Genomic DNA, 23,044 nt, shown 5'->3' with positions numbered 1-23,044 from the left:
CACACATTTCGGATTGATGAGAAATTAACATATTTCCTCAACTAGGATTTCTTAGGACTTTTAGTATGTTGTTTTGGACACCTCATAGAAAATATCTATGCTAAAAAAAATTCTTTTACAATTAGTCTGTCGTAAAACGCTACTTTGCCTGGACTAATATTACACAGTAAAGTTTACTTTTATTTGTTCAAAAAAGGTGTGAAAATGTGTGAAAAAAAACTACAATGGAGTCTGAAAACATTTTTATTTTTTTTTGGGGGGGGGGGCGTGAAGATTTTCTTATGTACCAAAGGGGGTCCCAGCAGAAAAAGTTTGGGAAACACTGCCTTAATCCGATAGAACACCCTTAGGATGAATTAGAGTGAAGACTGCGAGCCAGGCCTTCTTTGTCCAGCATCAGTGTCTGACCTCACAATCTGGAAGAATTGTCAGAAATAATAATTAATAATTAATAATAATTGTTCTAATATATAAGTGTTGGACTTTACGATGAGGATACCTTTAAACCTAATGCCTCTGAATGAGGTTGGAAAAAAAAAGTTCACCTCATAAGTGCAGAGCTCTTGCCCTCTAATTTCCTATCTACTACTAGTCATACAATTCTGTGCTATTACTATGTAGAATGTTTACTGCTGTGTGTGTCCCATAAGATTCCACATGTACGCTTTAGTCAGATATGTGTATCTATGACAGATGTATGTTTATCTTGCTGTTCTCTTCTCTTCTCTCTTTGCTGTTCTCTTCTCTCTTTCTTCTGTCTGTACCCAGCTGGCCTTAGGCAGATGGGTCCCTCCATATGAGCTGGGTTCTGCTCAAGGTTTCTTCCTGTTAAAAGGGAGTTTTTCCTTGCCACTGTTGCCTTCAGGCTTGCTCTGGGGGTTTCAGGCTGGGTTTTTGTAAAGCGTCTTGAGACGATTTGTATTGTTATTGACGCTATATAAATAAAATTGAATTGAATTGAATTGAATAAGTTAGCTAACATGCATGTAGTGTTAATCTTGAACTTGCTTTTGGCAATATAACGTTAAGAGGTAACGGAACGTTAATGCCAGAAAAAAAGGAAAGGCCTTTCCACTGCAGTCCACCCCAGCCAAACCAACAGATGCACATCCGGCAGACTGAGGTTGCTTCCCATGGTGGTTGCAGCTCTCTGGGCCCCACGCCAGACATAGCTATCACCAATTATCCATATTGTGTCTATGGAAGGAAAAAAGTATAAGTTAACAAAACTATTATGTCACATTTGAAGGGTTAAATGGAAAAAAATAATACCAGTACATATAGTGACAGTCTTTAAATAAATGTTTGTCCTTTTAAGACACTTTAATACCAGCAGTCAAATATCAAGCCAAGATGATACTTAGAGTTCCTGCTATGTGTAGCAGACATGGAGGAGACATCAAGGGTAGCCATGACTTGTACTGAAAGAGAATCATCTTGTAATGAATATAAATGTACCTGTCTTTTTCAGATCATAATGTCATCTATGGTAAGAACTTTAAACAGCAGCCAGCACATTTATTAACGATAATAAACACATTCAAGGAACATCCAATCCACTAAAGTTGTGTAATATATGAATTCAATAATAATAAAGAAAAATATATAACTAAGTTTAAATGTGAAGTAATTTGATTCAGGTTCTTTGGTAGAATACTGTAGATGAGTAAAGATTTTACATGACAAAGTTCTACATTCAGTTACTACATTTATTTGTATAACTAACTAAAATTAAGACATAAATCATTATTTCGAGTGTTATAGCTTCGGGTGAACTTACCTCAAGCAAGGTAAGCTGGGGTGCTGGGAAGATGGGTTAGGAAAAAGGGGGAGTTGGCCGCTTTGCCGTGTTAGCTGGCTGGTGGGTGGGTTTCAACATCCAGGCTGCCTTAGGTCCACCCCAACAAGACGCCCATGCCCATATTTGGAGTATCCATGTGTGGGTGGAGTAAAGTACAACCAACATGGCGGCTGAAGGCTCTGCCCACTTCGGGCTTCAATTTTTGAATTTCAGAATCCAATGGGTGACGTCACGATAGGTTTGTCCATAGTATGTACAGTCAATGGTTCATTATGTGTGTAAAAGCAGATGAGCGAATACTTTTGGCAATATAGTGAATCTTGGAGCTCCTCTTCGGTTGGAAACAGAAAAAAAAATAGTGTCTACTGTACTGCAGGATCATCTGCTAGCCTGAATCAGTTACAAGTAGGTGGCGGTTCAACACATCACTCCTGGCAGACCAAGACTTCAATAGTGCTCTTTCTAGAGAGTGGACATCCTTCATGGAACTGAACGACTACCCAGAAACTTGTCCCTCACTACTCTGGGAAACAGCAAAAGCATTACTCAGGGGGTATGTCATCTCATATTCCACACATAAGGAAAAAATGAGAACAAGAAAAACACCAAGAACTGGAACATAAACTTTAACTTCTCCAGTCCCAAAACTCCCATTCACCAAACGAGCAAAACCAGGAAAAAATAGAGAACAATGAAAAAAAATGGAAAATTCCTCGCCAATCAACTGAAAAGAAACAAAGAAAAATCAATCATTACAGCAATCAAGGACCCACAGGGAAATTTAACCTATGACGCAAAAACAATCAACAAACACTTTTCTGACTACCATGAGAAACTCTACCATTCAGACAACACATCGAGCACCGAAGAAATCGACTTTTTTTTAGTAGAATAAACCTCCCCAAGATATCTAAAGATCAAGCCAGATGAAGTCAGGAAAGCCATATTCTCCATGTCTAGCAATAAATCCCCCGGCCCAGATGGTTACCCAGCTGAATTCTACAAACATTTCTGGCAATATCTCCCCTTTTCATCAGAATGGTCAACAAAATTAAACTATCAGGAATCATACCCACACACATGAACACAGCCCTCCTCTCAGTCCTAGTTTAACCGGAAAAAGATCCAACACTTATCTCTAGTTACAGACCTATAAGAGTTGTAGCGTTATTGCTAAGTCAAGACGTAAGGAGGCAGGAGCTTATCAGAGACACACCAGCTGTTAGGTCCAGGAAACGTTGCTCTCTTTATTGTTTCCATGACAACCCTAACATTCTACAGTCACCTAGCAGGACTTATCTCTACATCTCCCTTTTCCAGTTAGTTTCCAAAAGAGACCTTACTTTAAAAACGTCTGACTATACCATTCTCAGTCCAGCTGTACAACAACTCACCTCTCTATAACAGATAACTCCATGTTATTCATGTTAATGGATACTATCCCTGTGTGTATAATATATATTCTTCCGTATATATTTCTTGTACATTTTGTCCATGCTAATTTGTACATTTTTGCTTATACTATTTCTTTTGTATTTTACTAGATTTTATTTTACTTATTTTATCTTTCTTTTATCTGTGGTTCTTAAGAGTGTTTTTTATGTGCAACTAAGCTACTGTGACCAAGCAATTTCCCTTGTGGATGAATAAAGTTTATCTAAGTCTAAGTCTAAGTCTATAGACCCAATTTTCTACTTTTGTACTATTTTGTTTTTTATATAGTTTTATTCGTTTTGAAATTTATTCTGATGTTTCTTTTCTTTTTCTGCTTTAACACTGGAAGTTCCACACTGTGGAAATTTCCATGGGATGCACAGATTGAGTAAGCACCTGATAGAAAATCCATCTGTGTCGATGTAACATTAAATAAATAATGTAAAAATAAACCAAAATCGATGTAAACGGATGGAAAATAACCCCATTCAAGCGGCACTCCAATTTGTCAGTGAGAGTTTATTTAAAAGGAAAACACAAAAAGCACTTGAAAGTATGAAATACTTTTTTTCGAGAAGCTGCACGGCTCACCAATTTGTCAGCTACACTCCAAAATAGTTCACAAAATGGTGTGTAGGCCTGTAAAACCTCCCACACCAGAAAGAGATCCTGGTGAAAGCCCTGGTGCAGGCTGGCTCTCACTTACAATGCCTCACTGGGTTAGTAACTGTGCAGGGAGGATTGCAGAGAAAAATAGAAACCCCTTTTACAATACGGTTTATACACGGTTGTCCCCTCACAGACAGCACCCATCCCCAGACTGATGTGTGGGATGCACAGTGTGTTTGTTTTTTTAGTGCAATTTGACCACCAGGGGGAGAAAATTAAGGCAAGAGTGTCTGTGTCTGTATGTAGGGGTATGGCAGGGTGCGTAAGGGTCTCAGACTGTCTGTTCTCTCGCCCTTTCTTTGAGTCAATAGTGTATAGGCAGCTGAGGTTCTATATGAGTGGAATAATCTGGAGGGTCTTGTCAGAGTACCAAGCAGCTGCTGTTTTCTGGGGAGCTTCTTTCATGGACCACAGGCCTGGAGTGGGCTGGTGAATAAAGACTCCTCCTCCTCCTTCACCACCTCCACTGGGAGCCAGATGAAGAGTGGCATAGAGAAACATGAAGAGAACAAGAGGCTGTTGTGTGCCCTACCCACCTCTCTCACCCTGAACAATGCTTTCATGAGGTATGTGACGATACTTTTGCAAAACAAACAAAAATGTTAAACAGCGTATTAAAACACAAAATATAGCTGAGGCATATTGGCACTTGTGATCACATCTTTACAATCTGATGTGTGAGTGGACAACAGATTTTCTTAATAGATTTTTTTTTAAAAACCCTGACTCAGGTTAGATTGATTACAGCAGAGCCTCTTGTATTTATTTCTCCTGAGTGCCACCACACTGACTTCCTTCTTCATATAGGGCTCTGTCACAACTTTACATTCACTAGACTATTGTATTTCACTCTATTCGGACAGCTATCATCAGAGAGGGACGCTGCTTGCGCCTCTTAGTCTCATGCCCAGTCGTTGGTAAGGTGGGTGCAGTGGTGAACCTGGCCTTGCTGGCTGGCTGGCTTCGGTTTCCAACAGATGTCTTCGTTCAGCTGCAGTCCGAAGGCACCAGGTTCCCTGTAGTGTCCAGCTGCATGCATTTACACGTACAAGCTGACACTGGGCACTCTGTGTGGTCTCTGAAGCAGACATAAGCAGGTCAGTGAAAAAGACAACAGGTAAAAAAGGTGTGTAATAGAAAAGCAAAGTTACAGTTTGCTTAGAATAAAAAAAATTAAATGACTAGGACACAAAATAAAGCAAACAAAATATCAAACTCAGGCATAATATTCTGTACAACACTGTTGCTTCCACGCATGTATTGTGAAATTTGTGGCCATGCCATGGACGGGAACACAAACTGATTTTTGACGGAAAATGGGACGTAAATTACAACTGCGCATTTCCCACTCAGTTGAGCCTGCAGTCCAGCTATAAGAATAATAAACGTGAGCAATATCAATATATGAGCCAATTGCATTGGCACATACAATAAACATGTACAATAACCGATGGCTCGACACCAGCAAACAGTCAACTTTTTCACTTCCACCTCTTTGTAATTATCCGCATGTTTTAATTATAAAGGTGGATGCATCATCAATTTAAATCTGAATTCATTCTCATGACCTTTAAGTCTTTTTGAGATTTGTCTTTTGGTTTATTAATCAGTTAAAATCCAGTGCAGAATTTGGGTTAAGTTTATAAGTAAATATACAAGTTGCTGCGGACTCTCATCGCCATATTGGAAGGTATTGGAGCGGCTCCCCTGTTTTGAGGCAGACTACCGGCACCGGACTTTTCGCCTGTTGCAGTGGCGCGTGCGGCTTCCTGCGTGAGAGATTCGTCTCGGACTGGTGTCCTCAAAAGCTGTGCGGAGCTACTTATGCGTGGCCACGCTGTCTATATCTGCATGGAAAGGACTGGGAGACCGTAAATTGGAAGATCTGACTGTGGGAAATACACACTGAATTATTTTTTTGTATCTATCATCCTATCATTGTGTACTAGTGTTTACCACTGCTTGTTGTTTCTTCTTGTATGTATTTGTATATTCCTATTTGAGTAACTTAGGATTAAGTGGTATTTGAAGCACTGTGTTTTTTGTGGGTTAGCAGGTTTTTTTTTTCTCTTTTCTCTCACTCCGTCTGCACCAGTTAAATAGGTGAAATGGCTGGAAGGGGCTTTGAAGTACATGATGGGGATTTGTGGGATGTTACTGGCTGTGGTAAGTGCAGCGTTTCATCTTCTTTTATCTTCTGAGGTTCACCATCTTACACGTCAGGTTAATAACATACAACTCCAGGTAAATCCGTTGCAATCAACCCTGACCCAGTCATTAGAGCAACAGCGGAGCTTTCTGGACCACTTAGAAGGTCAGGCTGACCCACCACCTTCAAATATTACTTGCCTCCAAACCCCATTTCAGGCATCTACCCCCGCGCAACAGTTTTCAAACCACCGGCAAAATGCTGACGGGGCAGGCTGGAACTCTGGCTTGAATGCCTCTGTTCACCAGTCTCGGCTGCTCCCGGATAGATTTGAGGGTGGTGCTAACTTGCAGCCAGATGATTGGATCCAGACAGTGGCCCTATATAAGGAGGCCTGCGGCCTGTCTGATGCCCAACTTTTCTAAGAGTTGCCTAGGTTTTTGGCCAAGGAACCGAAGAAGTGATTCACTGCAATGCAACCTCACCTGTCCTCCTGGTCACAGTTCTCTGACCTGTTCTGCAAAGCCTTCTTGCCTTCAGATAGCCAGGAAATGATTTGGAGAGGCATTTTAGATAGCATTCAGAGGCCAGATGAACCGCTTCCAACTTTTGTCACACATCTTGTGGGGGAGTTCAGGTGTTTGAAACAGTCACCTCCAGTGTCAGAACAGATTGAGATAATCTGTTGGCATGTATCAGACCAGTACAGACTGGCACTCCACAGGTTGTGTCTCAGGTCAATCTCTGACCTGTTGCTCAAAACTCATAAGCTGCACTCAGCTCTTGGCCCCATGTCCTCTGAAAGGCCTGGCCTGCTCCCGAAAACCCCAGCACGCCAGAAGCTGCACTGTTTTAAGTGTCTGGCCCCAGGGGTAACTACCCGTAACTGCCCAAACTGCAGGCAGGGTGGGAGTTGGGTCAGTGCAGCGGCAGATCATGCAAGTTTCCCTGCCCAGAAGCTGGAGCAGTCTTCGACTGGGGGCACGGGCAATGCTGGCGGGTCAATCACACCTAAGTCGGGTACCCGTCCACGCAGGTTTCAGAAATTCAAACGTGACAATACTAAAAGGGCTAACCAGCAGCGGTAACAGCGTTTCTACCGCTAAGCCCCTCCCAGCCGGGCCACCTGGGTCAGCCCATCAAGACAGCAATTAAAGTTGAGGGCACCCCCATGGTTGCCATTATGGATTTTGGCGCCACAATTTCAGCGGTACATCCCTCCACCTTATTGGAGTGTGGTATTTCAGGGGACAAGGTGAAACCATGGGACTTTAACCCTATGGAAGTGGCTGTCTCAACTAGGTGCACACCGTCTGGTTCGGTGGGGAGCCAGATTTGGCTACTGGGGCATTTGTTAAGCCACCAACTGGCAGTCATTCATGACCTGTCCTGCCCAATTCTTCTAGGAGCTGACTTTATGATACCTGCTGATGTTCATATGCATCCGGCCACAGGGAGAGTCTGGCTGGGTGAGAACTGTTTGTCTGCTCCAGAGCTGACTGACGAAGAGCTGGAAGACGCTGATGCACATATTGCAGGAAAAAGTAGAAGGCGCTGCCCTGTCTGAGATGGAAAAAGCAGAGCTCTTCCAGTCTCTGGAGGAGTTCTCTCACCTGTTTAATGACCCACTAGGGCACACCTCTTTAGAGGAACATGTGGTGGAGACGGGTTCTGCCAAACCAGTGTGCCTGCCTTCCTATCGCACTTCTCCGGAGAAGAGAAGGATTATTGGTGAACACGTCCAAAATGCTGGCTGATGGTGTCATTCATCCTGCCAGCAGACTGTGGGCCTCCCCGGTTGTAATTGTGGAGAAGCAGACTCCTGACAGCAGTGAGTCACGTTTCTGCGTTGACTATAGGAAAGTGAACAGGGCCACGGTCAAGAACTCATATCAACTCCCATGGGTGGATGAGTCGCTCGACTTCCATGCACGTGGGAAGTACATTTCAACCTTGGACCTTGCCCGGGGGTAATGGCAAGTGTCGATGGCTCCTGATTTGTGCCTCAAAATCGTTTTTGTCCGTCACATGGGTTTGTACCAATTCAGGGTAATACCGTTTGGTCTCTCCAATGCCCCTGCCATGTTCCAGAGGCTGATGAACTGAGTTCTGGCTGGTCTGACATAAAAATGTTGCGTGGTCTACCTGGATGATATAGTTGTTGCTTCACCCAGTTTCTCACAGCCCCTGACAGATCTCATGGCAGTCTTCCAGTGCCTGGCGGATGCCGGGTTGTTGCTGAAGTTTTCAAAATGTCACTTCTGCAAGACCTCTTTCTGGTACCTGGGCTACATTGTTAGTCGGGAGGGCTTAAGCCCGGATGAGGGAAAGGTTAATGCCATTAAAAACTTCCAGAGACCCCGCGCTGTCTGTGAAGCAGGTCACACAGTTTCTTGGTACTGTATGTCTGATTATTACTGGTGCTTAATCTGGGGTTACGCAAAGGTTGCAGAACCCCTCAATGTTCTGACTAGAGAAGGGGCCCAGTTCCAGTGGACTGTTGACTGCCAGGTAGCCCTGGATGACCTCAAATCGAAGCTGTGCACTGCACCAGTGTTGGTGCTTCCCAACTTTGACAAACCATTTGCCATCCACACTAATGCATGTGATGTTGGTTTGGGGGCTGCTTTGGTCCAGAATGATGAGAACGGCTGTGAGAGGACAGTAGCATATGCAAGTCGCACCCTGTCCAAGTCTGAACGTCCTTATTCCACATCGGAGAAGGAGTGCCTCGGTGTGATTTGGGCTCTACAACATTTTTGTCCTTACGTGGAAGGGACCCATGTGACTGTCGTAACCGACCACAACAGCCTGCGTTGGCTGATGTCATGGCCAAGCCCTTCAGGTCGCCTGGCCAGATGGTGCCTGTGGCTCCAGGACTCTGACCTGGACATCATCCACAAAGCTGATGCGCTGTCACACAACCTAGTTTCGCCTGGTGAGGAGGTTGGCTTACTCCCCTGCTATGCCACTGTGGGCTCGCTGAATCTCCGGAACCAGCCACTGTGCTGACAGACCAGCTGCAGCCTGGTTGCAGGCTGCTGACACAGTTATCAGCTCTCTGGAGGATTACACATGCATCGACTCCTCTGCCTTTTGCCTTCATGAGAGCCTTGTCTACTTTAGAGACAGACCAATGCTTCTTCAGCAGCAGTGTCCAGCTGTATGGAGTCGGCAATAGGACTGTATGAAGGGGAGGAAGAGCCGGAGTACGGCTTTGACTTCCTGTTTGGTGGGTGTGACGAAAGGGGTGAGGCCCCAGCAGCAACAGAACCACCTGGGGCCGAAGGCGCCCCACCCGGCGACAGCTTGTGGGGCATACAGCTCTTCCTTGCCGTCACACCCTCAGCCGTCAGTGGCTCACACTTACACATACTCACTCAGACCTAGGCGCACACTTAGGATGCCTACACATTAGGCTAACACCCGTTGGACTTGCCCTCATTTTGTTTGGAGTTGTACTTTGTGATTTGTTCACTGCCTTGTTTTTATATTACGCCCTGTTGCGGTGGTCCTGTTATTCACATGCTTTTTGACAGAGTGGTCTAAGGTTAAATACCATGTTTTTTGTTTTGCTTTCTTTGTTGTTGCTTTTTTTTTTTTTTTTTTTTACAAAAGTAAAAGGGGCCAGAGCAGTGTCGTTATTTGTTTGTATAAGTTTTATTTTGTTCTCCGCCTCATTTGAAAATTTGTTGCCTTGGTGTTCTGTATGTATGTGTTAAAAAACAATAAAAATCAACTTGCAACTGTATGTATGCTGGCAGAGTGCTGTATAGGGTAATGGGGGTTTTGCTTTGTGCTGTGGTTTTGTGTTTATGCACATTATTTTTATTGTTTTTCCTTTCGGCACTTTTTCTCTCATATCTTGTCAGGCCTGAGGACAGGCCTTGTTTTGGGGGGGGATATGTAATGATCACTTCCTGTATATAGGATGACGTCACTTCCTCTGTAGTCGGTGATTCTAGCTGGATGCAGGTGAACGTATGTCCGAGCCAGTAAATGCTATTGTACGCAATATACTTTTTATAGGCACCTAAAACCACCTCCTGTATCACGCTATCATCTGCCTGAATAAAAACTATGGCTGAAGTGGAAATATTTTCCGTCTCTGCCCATTTTTCAGTCTCCGACTACCCCTGGAGATCACCTTGATAACCACACTATGCACCAGTCCTACCTGAACCAGCTGAGCATGTGACCAGCATGGCCACCGTGCCGACAGTTGTGACACCAGGTAAACCAGTTGTTGAACTGAGCAAGTTTGTTCTCCCTTGTCAAGTCCACTTTCTCATCTGACTTCCCCGTTCCTGCCAAACAAGATTTATCCATATGTTGATATTGACATCAATAAGAATTTGACTATGTATCAATGTTGCTATGAGTGCAATAAGGAGACTGGATTGGCTGCTAAATGTCCTGGGGCTAACTGTCTTTAATTGCTGATCAAATTTCAGACATTTGCCTCTGCACATACTTAGTTAAGAATTACAACCACTTAAGGTGCTCTGAGATGTGTCTGTACCTGGAAACCAGGGGTTGCGTTAACCGAATATTTTCCGTCATTGACCGTTTTTTTTTTTAAATGTGACGGAAGAATCTGAAGGCCATCCGTCATTTTGACAGATTGCAATTCACACCCCTGACCACTTGGTGGCGAGTGACCTTATTAATTGGTTCTTGTCTCTCATCACAGTTTGCGTTCCAAACATCACGGATCTTTTGTCGGTGCACAATTTCCTGTTACACCGATTACACTGATGCACACGTCAGAGCTCGGCTAACCGTTGACCATATATACAATATATATGTATATATGTATATGTATATGTCTATGCACCTTAACCCTACAGTACCGTCTAACAGTTGTTTACGCTAGCAGTCCCGTTACGAGTACAGACAAGACGTGTTGGCAGCCGAAACTTTTTTTTTTTTTTTTTTTTACCATTTAAAGTCACTACTGTTCTGAAAAAAGTACTTAAAGTTAATGAAACTTTAAGGAAAATTAAATGCTATCGATTATGTCTTTATTATCATTTTAAAAAATTAAAGTGACGGGTAAAAATAGATTATGATGGGATTTTTATGAACCTGTCAGTCAAAATGACCGACAACGAAAAAGTCTAGCGCAACCTCTGCTGGAAACATAACCTGAACATTGGTCCAGTTTACCTGGGCAATTGGAAACAGGTGTGCCCATGTTCATGAGGCATAGGGCACAGCGTGGCAGTGGTTTCCTGCAGCCGGGGCAGCTGGTGACTTTTGACTTGGTGGGGGAACCGCTGACACCGTACTGGCTGAAGCCACGACCCTGGTGAGGCATTGCTGAGCAGTTGTAGGAGATGGACTTCCCACAGAAGTTGCAGCTCACAAACACCTGCCAAAAACAAATACAAAGGTCGGTTTATAAGGAACTGTAAACACAGAGGCCATGCCACATGCACATGGTCACCAACATCATTTTTACAGGAGTCCTGCCCACCCAGAGAACATCATTGTCAAATTCGCTGATGACACAACGGCGGTGGGGCTGATAACAGGGGGGAACGAGGCGGCCTACAGAGATGAGGTCCTGAAACTTGGTGAGTGGTGTGCATCTAACAACCTGGCACTGAATATCACTAAGACTAAGGAACTCATCCTGGACTTCCGGCGGAACAGAGCCGCCCCTGCCCCCCTGTACATCAACAGCGAACGTGTGGAGCGAGTGGAGTCCTTCAAATTCCTTGGGGTCCACATCTCTGCAGACCTCTCCTGGTCAATCAACACCTCAGCTCTGGTCAAAAAGGCCCAGCAGTGACTACCGTAAATTCCGGACTATAAGCCGCTACTTTTGTCACTTGCTTTGGACCCTGCGGCTTATACAACGGCGGATGGATTTTTACAGCTAACGGTCACCAGGGGCGCACTATCATGTCATCGACGATGACACGAGGATTAAGAACAGACTTTTCTGGTATAGTAGACTTATTTTGATACAGTAAACGGCCGTGTTACTGCACCTTTACTGCTGTGTTGGCTGTTTTCGAAAAAGATGCTGGTTATTTTGTTGAGCAGCCGGGTTACTGCACTTTTGCTGCCGTGTTACAGGCAAGCACTTTTACAAACAAATTAAATTTAGCCATTTAACGTTATTGCCTCGTCAAGCGTTGTAAGCTTTGTTTTTTGTTATACTGCACTACTATGGTACTATGACTGCAGGAAGTGCGCTAGGAGCGCACCGTTGTATTATTTGTGCACTGCACGAATGCTGTTTGTAATGTCAAAGATGTGAAAGTTTGATCATTGATTTTTTGTTTGATTGATCGAAAGATTTATGTTTGTCAAATGTAAATAAATGGGACGCTTTGCGTTTCCAAACAGTCATTTCTGTCCCGACAATCCCCTCCGTGGTAGAAGAAACCCTTACGGTAATTAAACATTAAAACACCAGCGGTTTATAGTCGGGTGCGGCTTATAGTCGGGTGCGGCTTATATATGGCACAATCTGTAGTTTCCCCAAAATTTAGCTGGTGCGGCTTATATTCAGGTGCGCCTTATAGTCCGGAAAATATGGTACACTTCCTGAGGGTGCTCGGGAAGCAGCAACTACACACAAGCCTGCTGGTGACAGAGCTGCACAGAGGCTGACAGGAATAGGCTGCAGAGGGTGACCAACACAGCACAAAAAATCATCGGCTGCCCTTTGCCTTCCATAACCTCCATCTACAACTCCCGCTGTCTCAGCAGGGCCAGGAACATTCTAAATGACAATACTCACCCCGGTTTCCATCTCTTCAACCTGTTGCCTTCTGGCAGGCGTTACAGGTCCATATCTGCCAGAACAAATCGACTCAGGGACAGTTTCTTCCCCAAAGCTGTCACCATACTGAACTCAAACTTGCACTGAAAACTGACATAATCATTTGCACTGAAATTGCCTCTATACTACCTCTGTTTTTATTTGTCTGTCTGTGTACTGTAGTAGGTGTTTGATAGTTATAGTTTTTATTTACGTACTTATATTGCGCTGGGTGCACTTTTAAGGACCTGCTTAAATCTCATTGTACTGTGTATAATGACAATAAAGGCTTTCTAAAGTTCTTCTCCTTCTAAGCATTGGACAATACACTGTTGTGCCTCACCAACAGACTCTAGACCAGGGGTGCCCACACTTTTTTGGCTTGCGAGCTACTTTTACATTGACCAAGTCAAAGTGATCTACTCTATACACACACACACACACACACACACACACACACACACACACACACACACATCTATTTGTTAGGATTCATCTCTGGAAGCCATGATCTGACCACTGAGCAACAAGTCCCTGTAAGACACTATAATGCTGTTTCACTGAGATAGCAAAGATACATGTATCAAACTAAAGCAATACCTTAAAAATTACTGACAATGGAAAAAAAACTATTTTTAGTTGCAAATTCTGATTTTTTTTTTTTTAGTTATAATTGATCTATTAATTGTTTTTCCATTGATTGTTTCTTGTCAGAAAATTTCATAAAACGCAAGTACATCAAATTTACTATGTCATAAAACAGAGAAAAGTGTGAAGCCAGACAAAGTTTAATACCTGAGCTAATGGTTTGGAGCTGGGGTCCAGCTTCCCTCTATGGATATCAAATTCGGCCCGTTTGTGCCAGAATCTCCATGCATCCAGCAGGTTGCGGTAGTTTTCGATCCAGCACTGGACTCGAGGGTCTTTTAACACTTCACCAGGGGAGCCCTGTTTGGAGAGATGAGTTTTACTCCACATTTTCACTTGGTGGGTTCAGCCTCTTTACCTCCATCCTTCCGGTGAATCGTACAGATGCGTACATGTCATTGAGGTATTAGCATTGCTGCATAGGTGCGGATTCCTTGCCCACACCAGTGCTCTTTTCAGAAGCAGCTCAGAAAACAATCATGAGAGTTGTTCTACCGACCTGTTCTGCAACTTCAGTGTCTTTAGTGTTACTTTATACACTGCCATTCCTTGTCTCTGAGGAATTTTTTGTTTGTTTGTTTTTTTTATATTTTATTTTCACTTTCACTTTTTTTTTTTTTTTTACAAAATATAAAAAGAAAACTACATCCGAAGTGGGTTTACAGCATTTGACTTAAGAAGTAACTGAAGAAATAAAAAGAAAGATAGAGGCTTATTTTATATTGCATATAAAACCAATTAAGTATGTTGCTCCAGAGGAACCTTCGGCTCTGTCACATCTGTTACACACAGGAGACAATGATTCAAATATTCTATTAAGTTTAGTTTTGAAATAATGCAGTCTATGTGTAACCTTAAATTGAGTTAACCGATATCTAGAGTTTATAGAACACTTCTGTACATTGGACAGGTCCTCCTCCCATAGTTCATCTGACAGTGGAACTTCCAGTTCTTTTGTCCACATATCCCTGAGATAACTGGTATTCACTGGTGTCTCAAAAGCAGTGATGAAGTGGGAAATCAAATGTTTAGAGTTTGGTTGTAAGAGAAGTGTATCATAAAAATTATAACCGCATGGCCTTATTGGGAAATCAGAAACGTGTTCCCTTACAAAATGTCTGACTTGTAAATATCGATAAAAATGTGGCTAAGGAAGGTGATATCTAGCCTGGAGTAGAGGGAAAGAAGCAAAATTGTTATGTAAAAATCTGAAATGCAATGTAGGCCTCTCTCTCTCCAGTCCGGAAACACCCCCATCTGTCAAGCCTGGTTTAAACAAGCGATTGTCTGTTACTGGGGCATTTATCGAAACATATGGTAATCCAAGGACTTATCTTATTTGATTCAATATCTTCAAAGAATTCCTAAGAACGAAATTGTGGCCAAACAACTTGAGGGATGGTTGTGCAATTGAAAAAAGCAACGCTGGGAGCGAAGTTTGTGACACAGACATAGATGCAGTCTTTAGCCAGATAGGAGAGGAACAGTCATCATAGGGAGAACCTCCCTGCCAGAAAATAAGAGCCCTTGCATTTGCAGCCTAGTAATAATGCCTAAAAACAGGGAGGCCAAAGACCCCCACTTTTTAAAATTCTTCTGCAGATGGGCTTTACAAAAGCAAGGGGGTGTATCTGCCCAAACATATGACAGGACCACTGAATCCAGCTGTAAAAATGTAATGGCAAATAAATAGGGAGGTTTTGAAAAAGATACAAGAACCTTGGAAGTGCAATCATTTTAATGGCATTAATGCGGGCAATCATTGAGAGAGGCAGCAACTTCCAGTTCCTAATATTGGCTTTTAGTTTATCCACCATATCCAAAAAATTCAATTTCAGTAAAAGTTTGGGGTTTTTGGGGAGATCTTAAGGCCTAGATAATTACTATGGGAAGTAACTAATTTAAATGGCAAAGATTTCAGGAAAATAGGACACATGTTATTCAATGGCATGAACTCACATTTGTCCCAGTTAATTGTGTACCCAGACAATTTACTAAATTATTTTATATAATAGATTCTGGGAAACTGTCGTAATAAATATATTTGAAAACACATGTACAAAGACTTGAGTGGATTTCCTACTGAAACGTGGCACACATTCAGATCCAGAAGCACATTTCCTTTGTACATCCCAATCAAGGTGGAATTGAGCACACATGTTGTACCCGATCCCTCCCTGTCCATGTCCCTTTTTAAATATGCAAATTATATTTAAATTGAGCCTGCACAATCGGAAAATGAAAACATAAGAATGAGTAAGACGGGAAAAAAATAAGAACTTCACAGAAAGCGAATTGGAGACGCTACTCACTGGAGTGGAGGCGCGCAAAATTTTGGTTGATTGCATTTTATTTTATTTATTTATTTATTTTTTTTGATGGCAACTTGTTTTTTGGCCAGGCAGTGTAGAAACAAGTGCACAAGAGCAAGCAGCTCCAAAGAGTCCTGTGTTGTATTGTTACAGCAGTGACCTTTTAGAAATGAGGAGGCAATGAGCATTGATCTCTCCAAAGGTGCAATCAGCTTTTTCTTTCTCGCAGTGCAGTATTTAGCTCATTAAATAAGCTTTTATCTCATTTAGATAGTAGTTACTACCTTCCATCAGGTATTCATTACACAGAGCTAAATGCTATTTTAATAAATTTAAGAATAACATTTACTTATTTAACAATTGCACGATATGGTTGAGACCACATGCAAACCTTTAGCTTTAGTCACATAGACAAATATCTTTTTTTGAAGCAACAGATTGGATCCACTTTCTAATCAGACTTGTTAATAGACAAAAGAAAAAAAAAAAAAAATGCACAGAGAATGCACACTAGTTTTGTACCTTCAGCATACAGAAACTGGCAGTCTGAACATCTCCAGTTCGGTCCACATAGCTCTCCACAAGATCTACGCCGTCTTTAGTCAGCCCCGTTAGGAGGATGCCCTCCAGGTTTCCTGCCTCCTTCAGTTCACTGGTCAGTTTGTCAATGTATCGCGGCAGCTGCAGTAAAACATCCCAGAAAGATACGGTTTATCAAAGCACCACACATCGCACATGTGTAGGTGAAGCAGTAAAATATTCATCAGATTACTTAGTATTGCCAGGGGACAAACTGTTGTTACCTGTGCATCACTGAGGAACATACAGGCAAAGGCTACTCGGTCTCGGACAGCCACGCTGCTCTCATACTGAAATGGAAACAAAGAAAATATAGTTTTGATTACAATTTCCGGGGACACAAAGAAATGGACTATACACAGATCGGCCATAACATTATGAACACTGACAGGTGAAATTAATAACACTGTTTTAATCACACCTTAGATCTTGTCCTGATCCACAGTATAGTAACTGAAGAGTTAATATTATTTACTGATAACACTCTTTTGTCTGACCTTTTCTCATAACATTTGAAGTTACAATAATAAATTACACAGAAAATGGATGGACACAAGACATCTTTATGAGCTCCCTTTATAATTCAGTAATTACAGGAACTAAACCATCAAGTTGTCTTCTAGATCCTATCCAACATAAATTACTCAAGGAGGTTTTTCCATTAATTAACACCACCATATTAAACCAGATGGGTATGTGCCTCAGTCTTTTAAGATTGCTGTAATTAAACCTCTACTTAAAAAACCTACTCTGGAAGCAGATGTGTTAGCCATTTAAACAGGAAGGTTTTGGAGTCCATCATAGTACAGAAACAGCTCTGGTTAAAGTTACTAAGCCGTTAGATCTTAGTGCTGCATATGACACTACTGATCACAATATTTTACTACAGAGACTTGGAAATGTGATCAAGATTAAAGGAACCGCATTAGACTGGTTTGAATCTTATCTGTTGAAGGGATTCCAGTTTGTCCATTTCAACAATGATTCTTCTGCTTATACAAAAGTAAGTTATGGAGTTCCTCATGGTTCAGTGTTAGGACCAATAGACCCTTTTATGGTCTATGCCACAACTACATCACAACGGTTTGCTGGAGGCAAAAACCACAAAGCAGAATATGAGGCTGCCGTTCATAACCTCTCATTCTGCTGTGTTGAAAGGTGCCAGAAATGGAGGAGTACAGTTAAAAGCTCCAAACTGAAATTTTATTGTATAACAGCTACCACTCCGAGTCAGAAAGATCAGAGAAATCTGTGATTAAACACGACAAAACGAAAGGATTGAACCGATCATCAAAAATAACATGGATTTAGTTAGTTTTATGGTTGAAAAACGCAAGATGTAGGTTACTTATCAAGCCATGTTAATCCAGTTCGCTGTCAAGACGTAGCTGTTGGTTTTTGCTCACAAAAACCCAAGCCTGATGCAGGTTTGTTTTCCAGCCTTGCCGCTAGCTAGGCAAAACTTCGGCTCGCACAACACTGTTAAATCTTTGTAAGTCAAACTAATTTGAATTTTATTGAGGGATAGCCCCTTGAGATGTAGCATCTCATTTTCGAGGGGGTCCTGAATACACAAGTAACACAGAAAAACATATATTACATGAAACAATAATACAAACAGACAGTACAAAAAAGAAAGAAAAATAAAATAATTAATTAATTAATTAAAAAAAAAAATTTAAAAAAAAACACCGAACACTGAAATGAATTTTCGGAAAATTGTACTCAAATTAAAAACATGAACAAGTTGTTCTGACAAAATAATACAAAGATGACCTAAAGCAGTGAATGGAGGTAATGGATCTCAAATGAGGAGGAAGATTATTCCAGTCAGATGGAACTTTATATTGGAAAGACCTGCAACCAATTTCTTTGAAAATTCTGGGTACAAAAAAGGAGGGGTATTGCACATGTCTAAGTGAATAAGAGGAACTAAATGGAACAAGAAGTTGACTTAAATAGGAAGGACAGTGAGAGTGAATACACTTAAAGATGAACAAAATCCAGTGAAATTGTCTTATGTTATTAAGATGCAGCCAATTAAGTGATTCATACATGAAACAGTGATGAGTTTTGAATGGACACCTCAAAATAAATCTACATAGGGAATTATAAACAATATTGAGAGGTTCAAGATAACTGTCAAATGTGTTCTGATAAACAATGTCAGCATAATCAATGATATGGAAAATAAGTTGAGTGATTATTCTTTTTCTAACATCAAAAGTAAAACACTTAATAGAGAGATACAACTGACTGAGACATCCATAGGTTCTCTTAACAACAGAGTCAATATGAAGTGAAGGAAAGTTCCGGGTCAAGCCAAAGTCCAAGATATTTGAAGGAGCTGACAGTCTCGAGAAGTGAACCATCATCAAAATTGATTTGCATATTGTGGGGCTGTAAGTGATTGTAACGAGTATGAAATAACATGCTTGCAGTTTTCTTCATATTAAGTTTGTTATTGAAAACCCATTTTTGAACCAAATTGAAGTCTGACTGTAAAGTATTCTGGATTAGAGATAAATCAGTGTGAGATGTATAAATAACAGTATCATCAGCATACAGATGAACAGAACATTGGGAACATATACTTGGCAAATCATTAATGAAAATGGAAAAAAGAAGTGGACATAAGGTGGAACCTTATGAACCTTAGGTCCACCGAGATTAAATAATCGGACTGAAGACCCTGAAAAGCAACATATTGACGCCTGTTATGAAGATATGAATTAAACCAGAGGAGAACATATTGTGAAAAACCAATAGAATAAAACTTGTTAAGGAGGAGGTAGTGGTCAACCAAATCAAAAGCTTTGGAGAGATCAATAAATATTGCACCGGTGAGTTGGCCTTTATCAAAGGAGGATCGTTAGTGAATTTTAAGAGAGCTGTAGTGGTGGAATGCGTGGATCTAAAGCCTGACTGAAATGGAGAAAGAATATTAAATAAATTTAAGTATGGTGATATTTGAATAAAGATGAGTTTCTCAAAAATTTTAGCAACAGAACAAATGATAGAGATTGGACGATAGTTATTCATATCAGTTGAATCTCCAGCTTTGAAAATGGGAGTAACTCTGGCACATTTCCAAATCGAAGGAATTGAGCAAGTAGATAATGAGATATTGAACAGTTCTGCAAGGGTGTACATTAAAACATCTGCAGCTATTATAAGAAATTTGGCATCTAAGCCGTCAGGGCCAGGACTAGAGCTTTGTTTAAGCCCACGTATGGCGTGAAAAACATCAGTGGGAATTTGTAAGAACAGGGTTTTGAGAATAAGTTGTGTTATGAAAATTGTTGAGTTGGGAACCACAGATGGATGAGAAATGTTGGTTAAAAGCCTGGGAAATGAGCGGTGGATCAGAGATAATTTGATCATTAAAACAAATCTGGTTAATGGTGCTTTTATTTGTTTTGTTGGGAATAAGATTCAACTGATTCCAAAACTGTTTAGGATTATGAAAATTATGAGAAAGGTTGTCTTTATAGTAGTTGGAATTGGCATTCCTAGTTTTGGTTTTACACAAATTCCTCAGACATCTGTAGGATTCCCAGTCACCAGGATCTTTGGAAGAGCGGTATTTAGACCAGGCTTTATCCCTTTGTTTAAATAAGATGATGAGTTCAGAGCTAATCCAGGGTAGAGCTCTGCCTTTGACTGTAATTGTTCTCATGGGGGTGTAGGGGAACCAGTCGTCCTCTCAATTCTCCCCCTCTTTGGAATTTAAATTTACGAAGTTGTTTTGCAGAAGAACTCTTCTAACAGATCAACCTTTTACACCTTAGCCATAAATGTGCCACGTCCGAACGTGGTACAGGCCCACGCTATCGGACCTCCCTAATGCTGAGGACGCCATCTGAGCCAAAAAAGACAGATTTACACTTCTTGTGGAATGTCCCACTCTTGTTTCTGGACTAATTAGTCCTGAATCGAAAGAACATCAACATGATATCAGGAACTACAAAGAATGAATTGACTCCTTTTGTGTTCGAAGGACAAAGTCTAGAAGCCTTAATGTGATGTTCAATTATGTTTTAAACTTTTGATGTACTAATTTTCTTTTTCAGAGACGAATGCAAACATACCATTTTAACAGGTTTTGCTCTTCCCCTCTCCGAGTGTGACCGAGGGAGTGGAACACAGATAAGAAGGTCGTAAATAACTTTCTTTCCCCAGAACCAGACCCTGATCTGCATTTCTCCTCTCTAAAAAGAGCCTAAGTTTGATAATATGACTATTGAAAATGTAATAACCTGGTAAGTTATATATTATTGTTCAGGAAGTGCTTACGATCACAATGAGACGATTTTGATCATTGTACGATAAAGCTAGCCCAAATTCACATAATTTGTCACAGTAAGGATGGATCAACATTGCCATCAAGTGGCTATCTTTAAAAGTATTTTCTCTCTTTTAACCAATCGTTGAAGTTAAAGAATGTTGAAACTTAGGTATGTGTTTATACTAATAGTAGCTATTAGTTGAAATCATAACTGTTGAAATTGTTATTTTAGAAACCTCGACCTTTTATTATTAGCAAAATGTCACCGCGCGAAGATTCTGGAAACCCGATCCAAACACGCCCTGAATAATTAACTCATAAAACCAGAGAGACGCTCCTCTTTCTCCGCTCTTTCCGCCGCTCTTTCTCCGGACTTATATAGGCTACTTTCAGACTTCTTTGCACTTTCTCCGGACTTTTGCACTTTCCACTTTCCATTCACGTTTACTTTTATTTTAGTCTTCTTCTTTACGTACTTAGTCACGTTTATACTTAGTAACTTTAAGAACAACTTGAATATTGACAATACGGTCCTTTTCAAGCTCTGTTTGTTTCTCGTTGGATGTTTTCCCCGACGTACGATTTTTATAGTGACTTAAATATTTTTCTAGTTTTATTCATTTTATACTCTACGAACCGAAGTACTAATCAACATCGTTTATAAGTTAGCCAGCGTAGTCAGCTGGGATATCAGAGAAAGACCCAATCTCTTCTACGGATCAAGAAATCAAGACGCTGTTGCCATAGCAACGACATCAAGAAGACGTGACGATCCGACTTCTTTCTTCAAACACAAAGACATTGCCAAGTGTCATCTGCCTTTGACTGAACACCTACAGCGCTCTCAAGCAAAGCTGGGTGTTGGAGTTGCAGATCAAGCAACAAGTCCTATCTACTGGTCCAAGAGAGACCTGCATCAGCTGTGCCGCTTCTCACCATCTCGTCACACCGACGCTCCGCCATCACCGACGCCGAGAAGACTCTACGGAAAAGTAGGCTTGAATTGTTCCTACCGCTTAAGACAAAGAGTTGGTGTCACTACTTTGAAACTCCCTACTAACATCTTTTAGAGAAGATTGATTAGATTAGATATCAAATCCGTTCCCTTTAGTTTAGGATTTAAACATCTCCATCTCTCACCATCGCTCCAGAAATTATTTCATACCTCATCATATTCGTTCATTTGATTACACTCCTATATTCTATTAGTCCCTCATTTATTCATAGTTGTCACTTTATTAAATAAATATTTGTTCACACTTAAGAAGTTGTTTGTGATGTTATTTTACGGCAGAGAATGACTGGTACAAATTGTAGTAAAGGATTCACTCCTTCAGATATGCAAATTATTTAATTGAGACTGATAAATTGATTTAAACCGTGTTCTTCCTACGATAACAGGAGGTGGTGCCCTAACGAGACATTTAAAAGGTGTAGACTACCCTACAGGGGCATGTTTATCAATCAGTGCGTTTACATGGTCTTTAGTATCCCGAATTTGAGGCTTATCCTGGCTTTGAGCATATTCGGGATATGGTGTTTACATGGAACACAGAGAAACCCGGTTATTCATATCCCTGTATACATGATAAATAACAGTATCCCGTTTTCCGATCGCTGCATCCTATCTGCGCATGCGTGTTTTACGTCTTTTTCAATGTTTTCCAACGCGACCTAACTTGTTCAACGGAGCAAGGTGGAAAACCAGCGTCACGTAGCTTTTCCGCAACAGATTTGAATACATCAGCATGTCGGTGTTTTCTGCCATCTAAACACGTAGTTGTGTTTAGTTCTTTCATTACTTTAATGGAAAATTCTGTCTCTTCGTCGCTCCAAAAGTGAGACGTTCACGTTGCCGCCATGTTGTTTGTATATCTAGTGCGTCACTTGGCGTCACTCGCGCCTGCGCAGACAGTGGGCAGCCGTCAGAGATCGGGATAAGGTGTATACATGCTTCAGTATCCCGGCTTCTATCGGAGTACTCCAGGTAGCAAAGCCGGGTTTCTTGAAATCGGGAAATGAGCATATCCCGATTTCTGAATTCGAGATATGGTGTTTACATGGACAAACACGAAATCCGGATACTTCAATATCCCGATCAAATTCGGGATACTAAAGACCATGTAAACGTGGTCATTGACATTTAATAGTTCAGAAAGAAAAAAATTCCAGGCCTCTTCAATGAAAGGAATTAGATGAAATCTGTCCCAATTAACAGCAATTATATCTCGAACAAAGCACTCATTATTAATATTCTTGCACTGTCTAAATTTGATATATTTAGGTGGTGATCTAGGAACTTTAATTTTCCAAACACAAAATATTACAGAGTGGTCACTTAAACAGTCCGACATAACATCGGATTTAACCATTCGTTCAGGATTAG

General features: G+C 41.2%; 1 protein-coding gene across 2 annotated transcripts in view; it reads right to left on the bottom strand.

The window, feature by feature from the left end:
• Positions 1-3,734: 3,734 nt before the first annotated feature.
• mios (missing oocyte, meiosis regulator, homolog) overlaps positions 3,735-23,044 on the bottom strand; it is a 46,557-nt gene continuing 27,247 nt past the window's right edge. For both annotated transcript variants that reach the window (XM_084575293.1, XM_084575294.1), the window contains exons 7-12: positions 16,595-16,660; positions 16,314-16,472; positions 13,627-13,779; positions 11,223-11,427; positions 10,231-10,360; positions 3,735-4,982 (exon numbers count right to left, since the gene is read on the bottom strand). In XM_084575293.1, coding sequence (XP_084431419.1) covers positions 4,892-4,982; positions 10,231-10,360; positions 11,223-11,427; positions 13,627-13,779; positions 16,314-16,472; positions 16,595-16,660 — 804 coding nt within the window. In that variant the 3' untranslated portion in view covers positions 3,735-4,891. The remainder of the gene's footprint in view (positions 4,983-10,230; positions 10,361-11,222; positions 11,428-13,626; positions 13,780-16,313; positions 16,473-16,594; positions 16,661-23,044) is intronic.

The sequence above is a fragment of the Chelon labrosus genome, assembly GCF_963514085.1.
Source record: "Chelon labrosus genome assembly, contig: SCAFFOLD_127, whole genome shotgun sequence".
Taxonomy (NCBI): Eukaryota; Metazoa; Chordata; class Actinopteri; order Mugiliformes; family Mugilidae; genus Chelon; species Chelon labrosus.
This window is presented reverse-complemented; position numbering and strand designations above follow the sequence as displayed.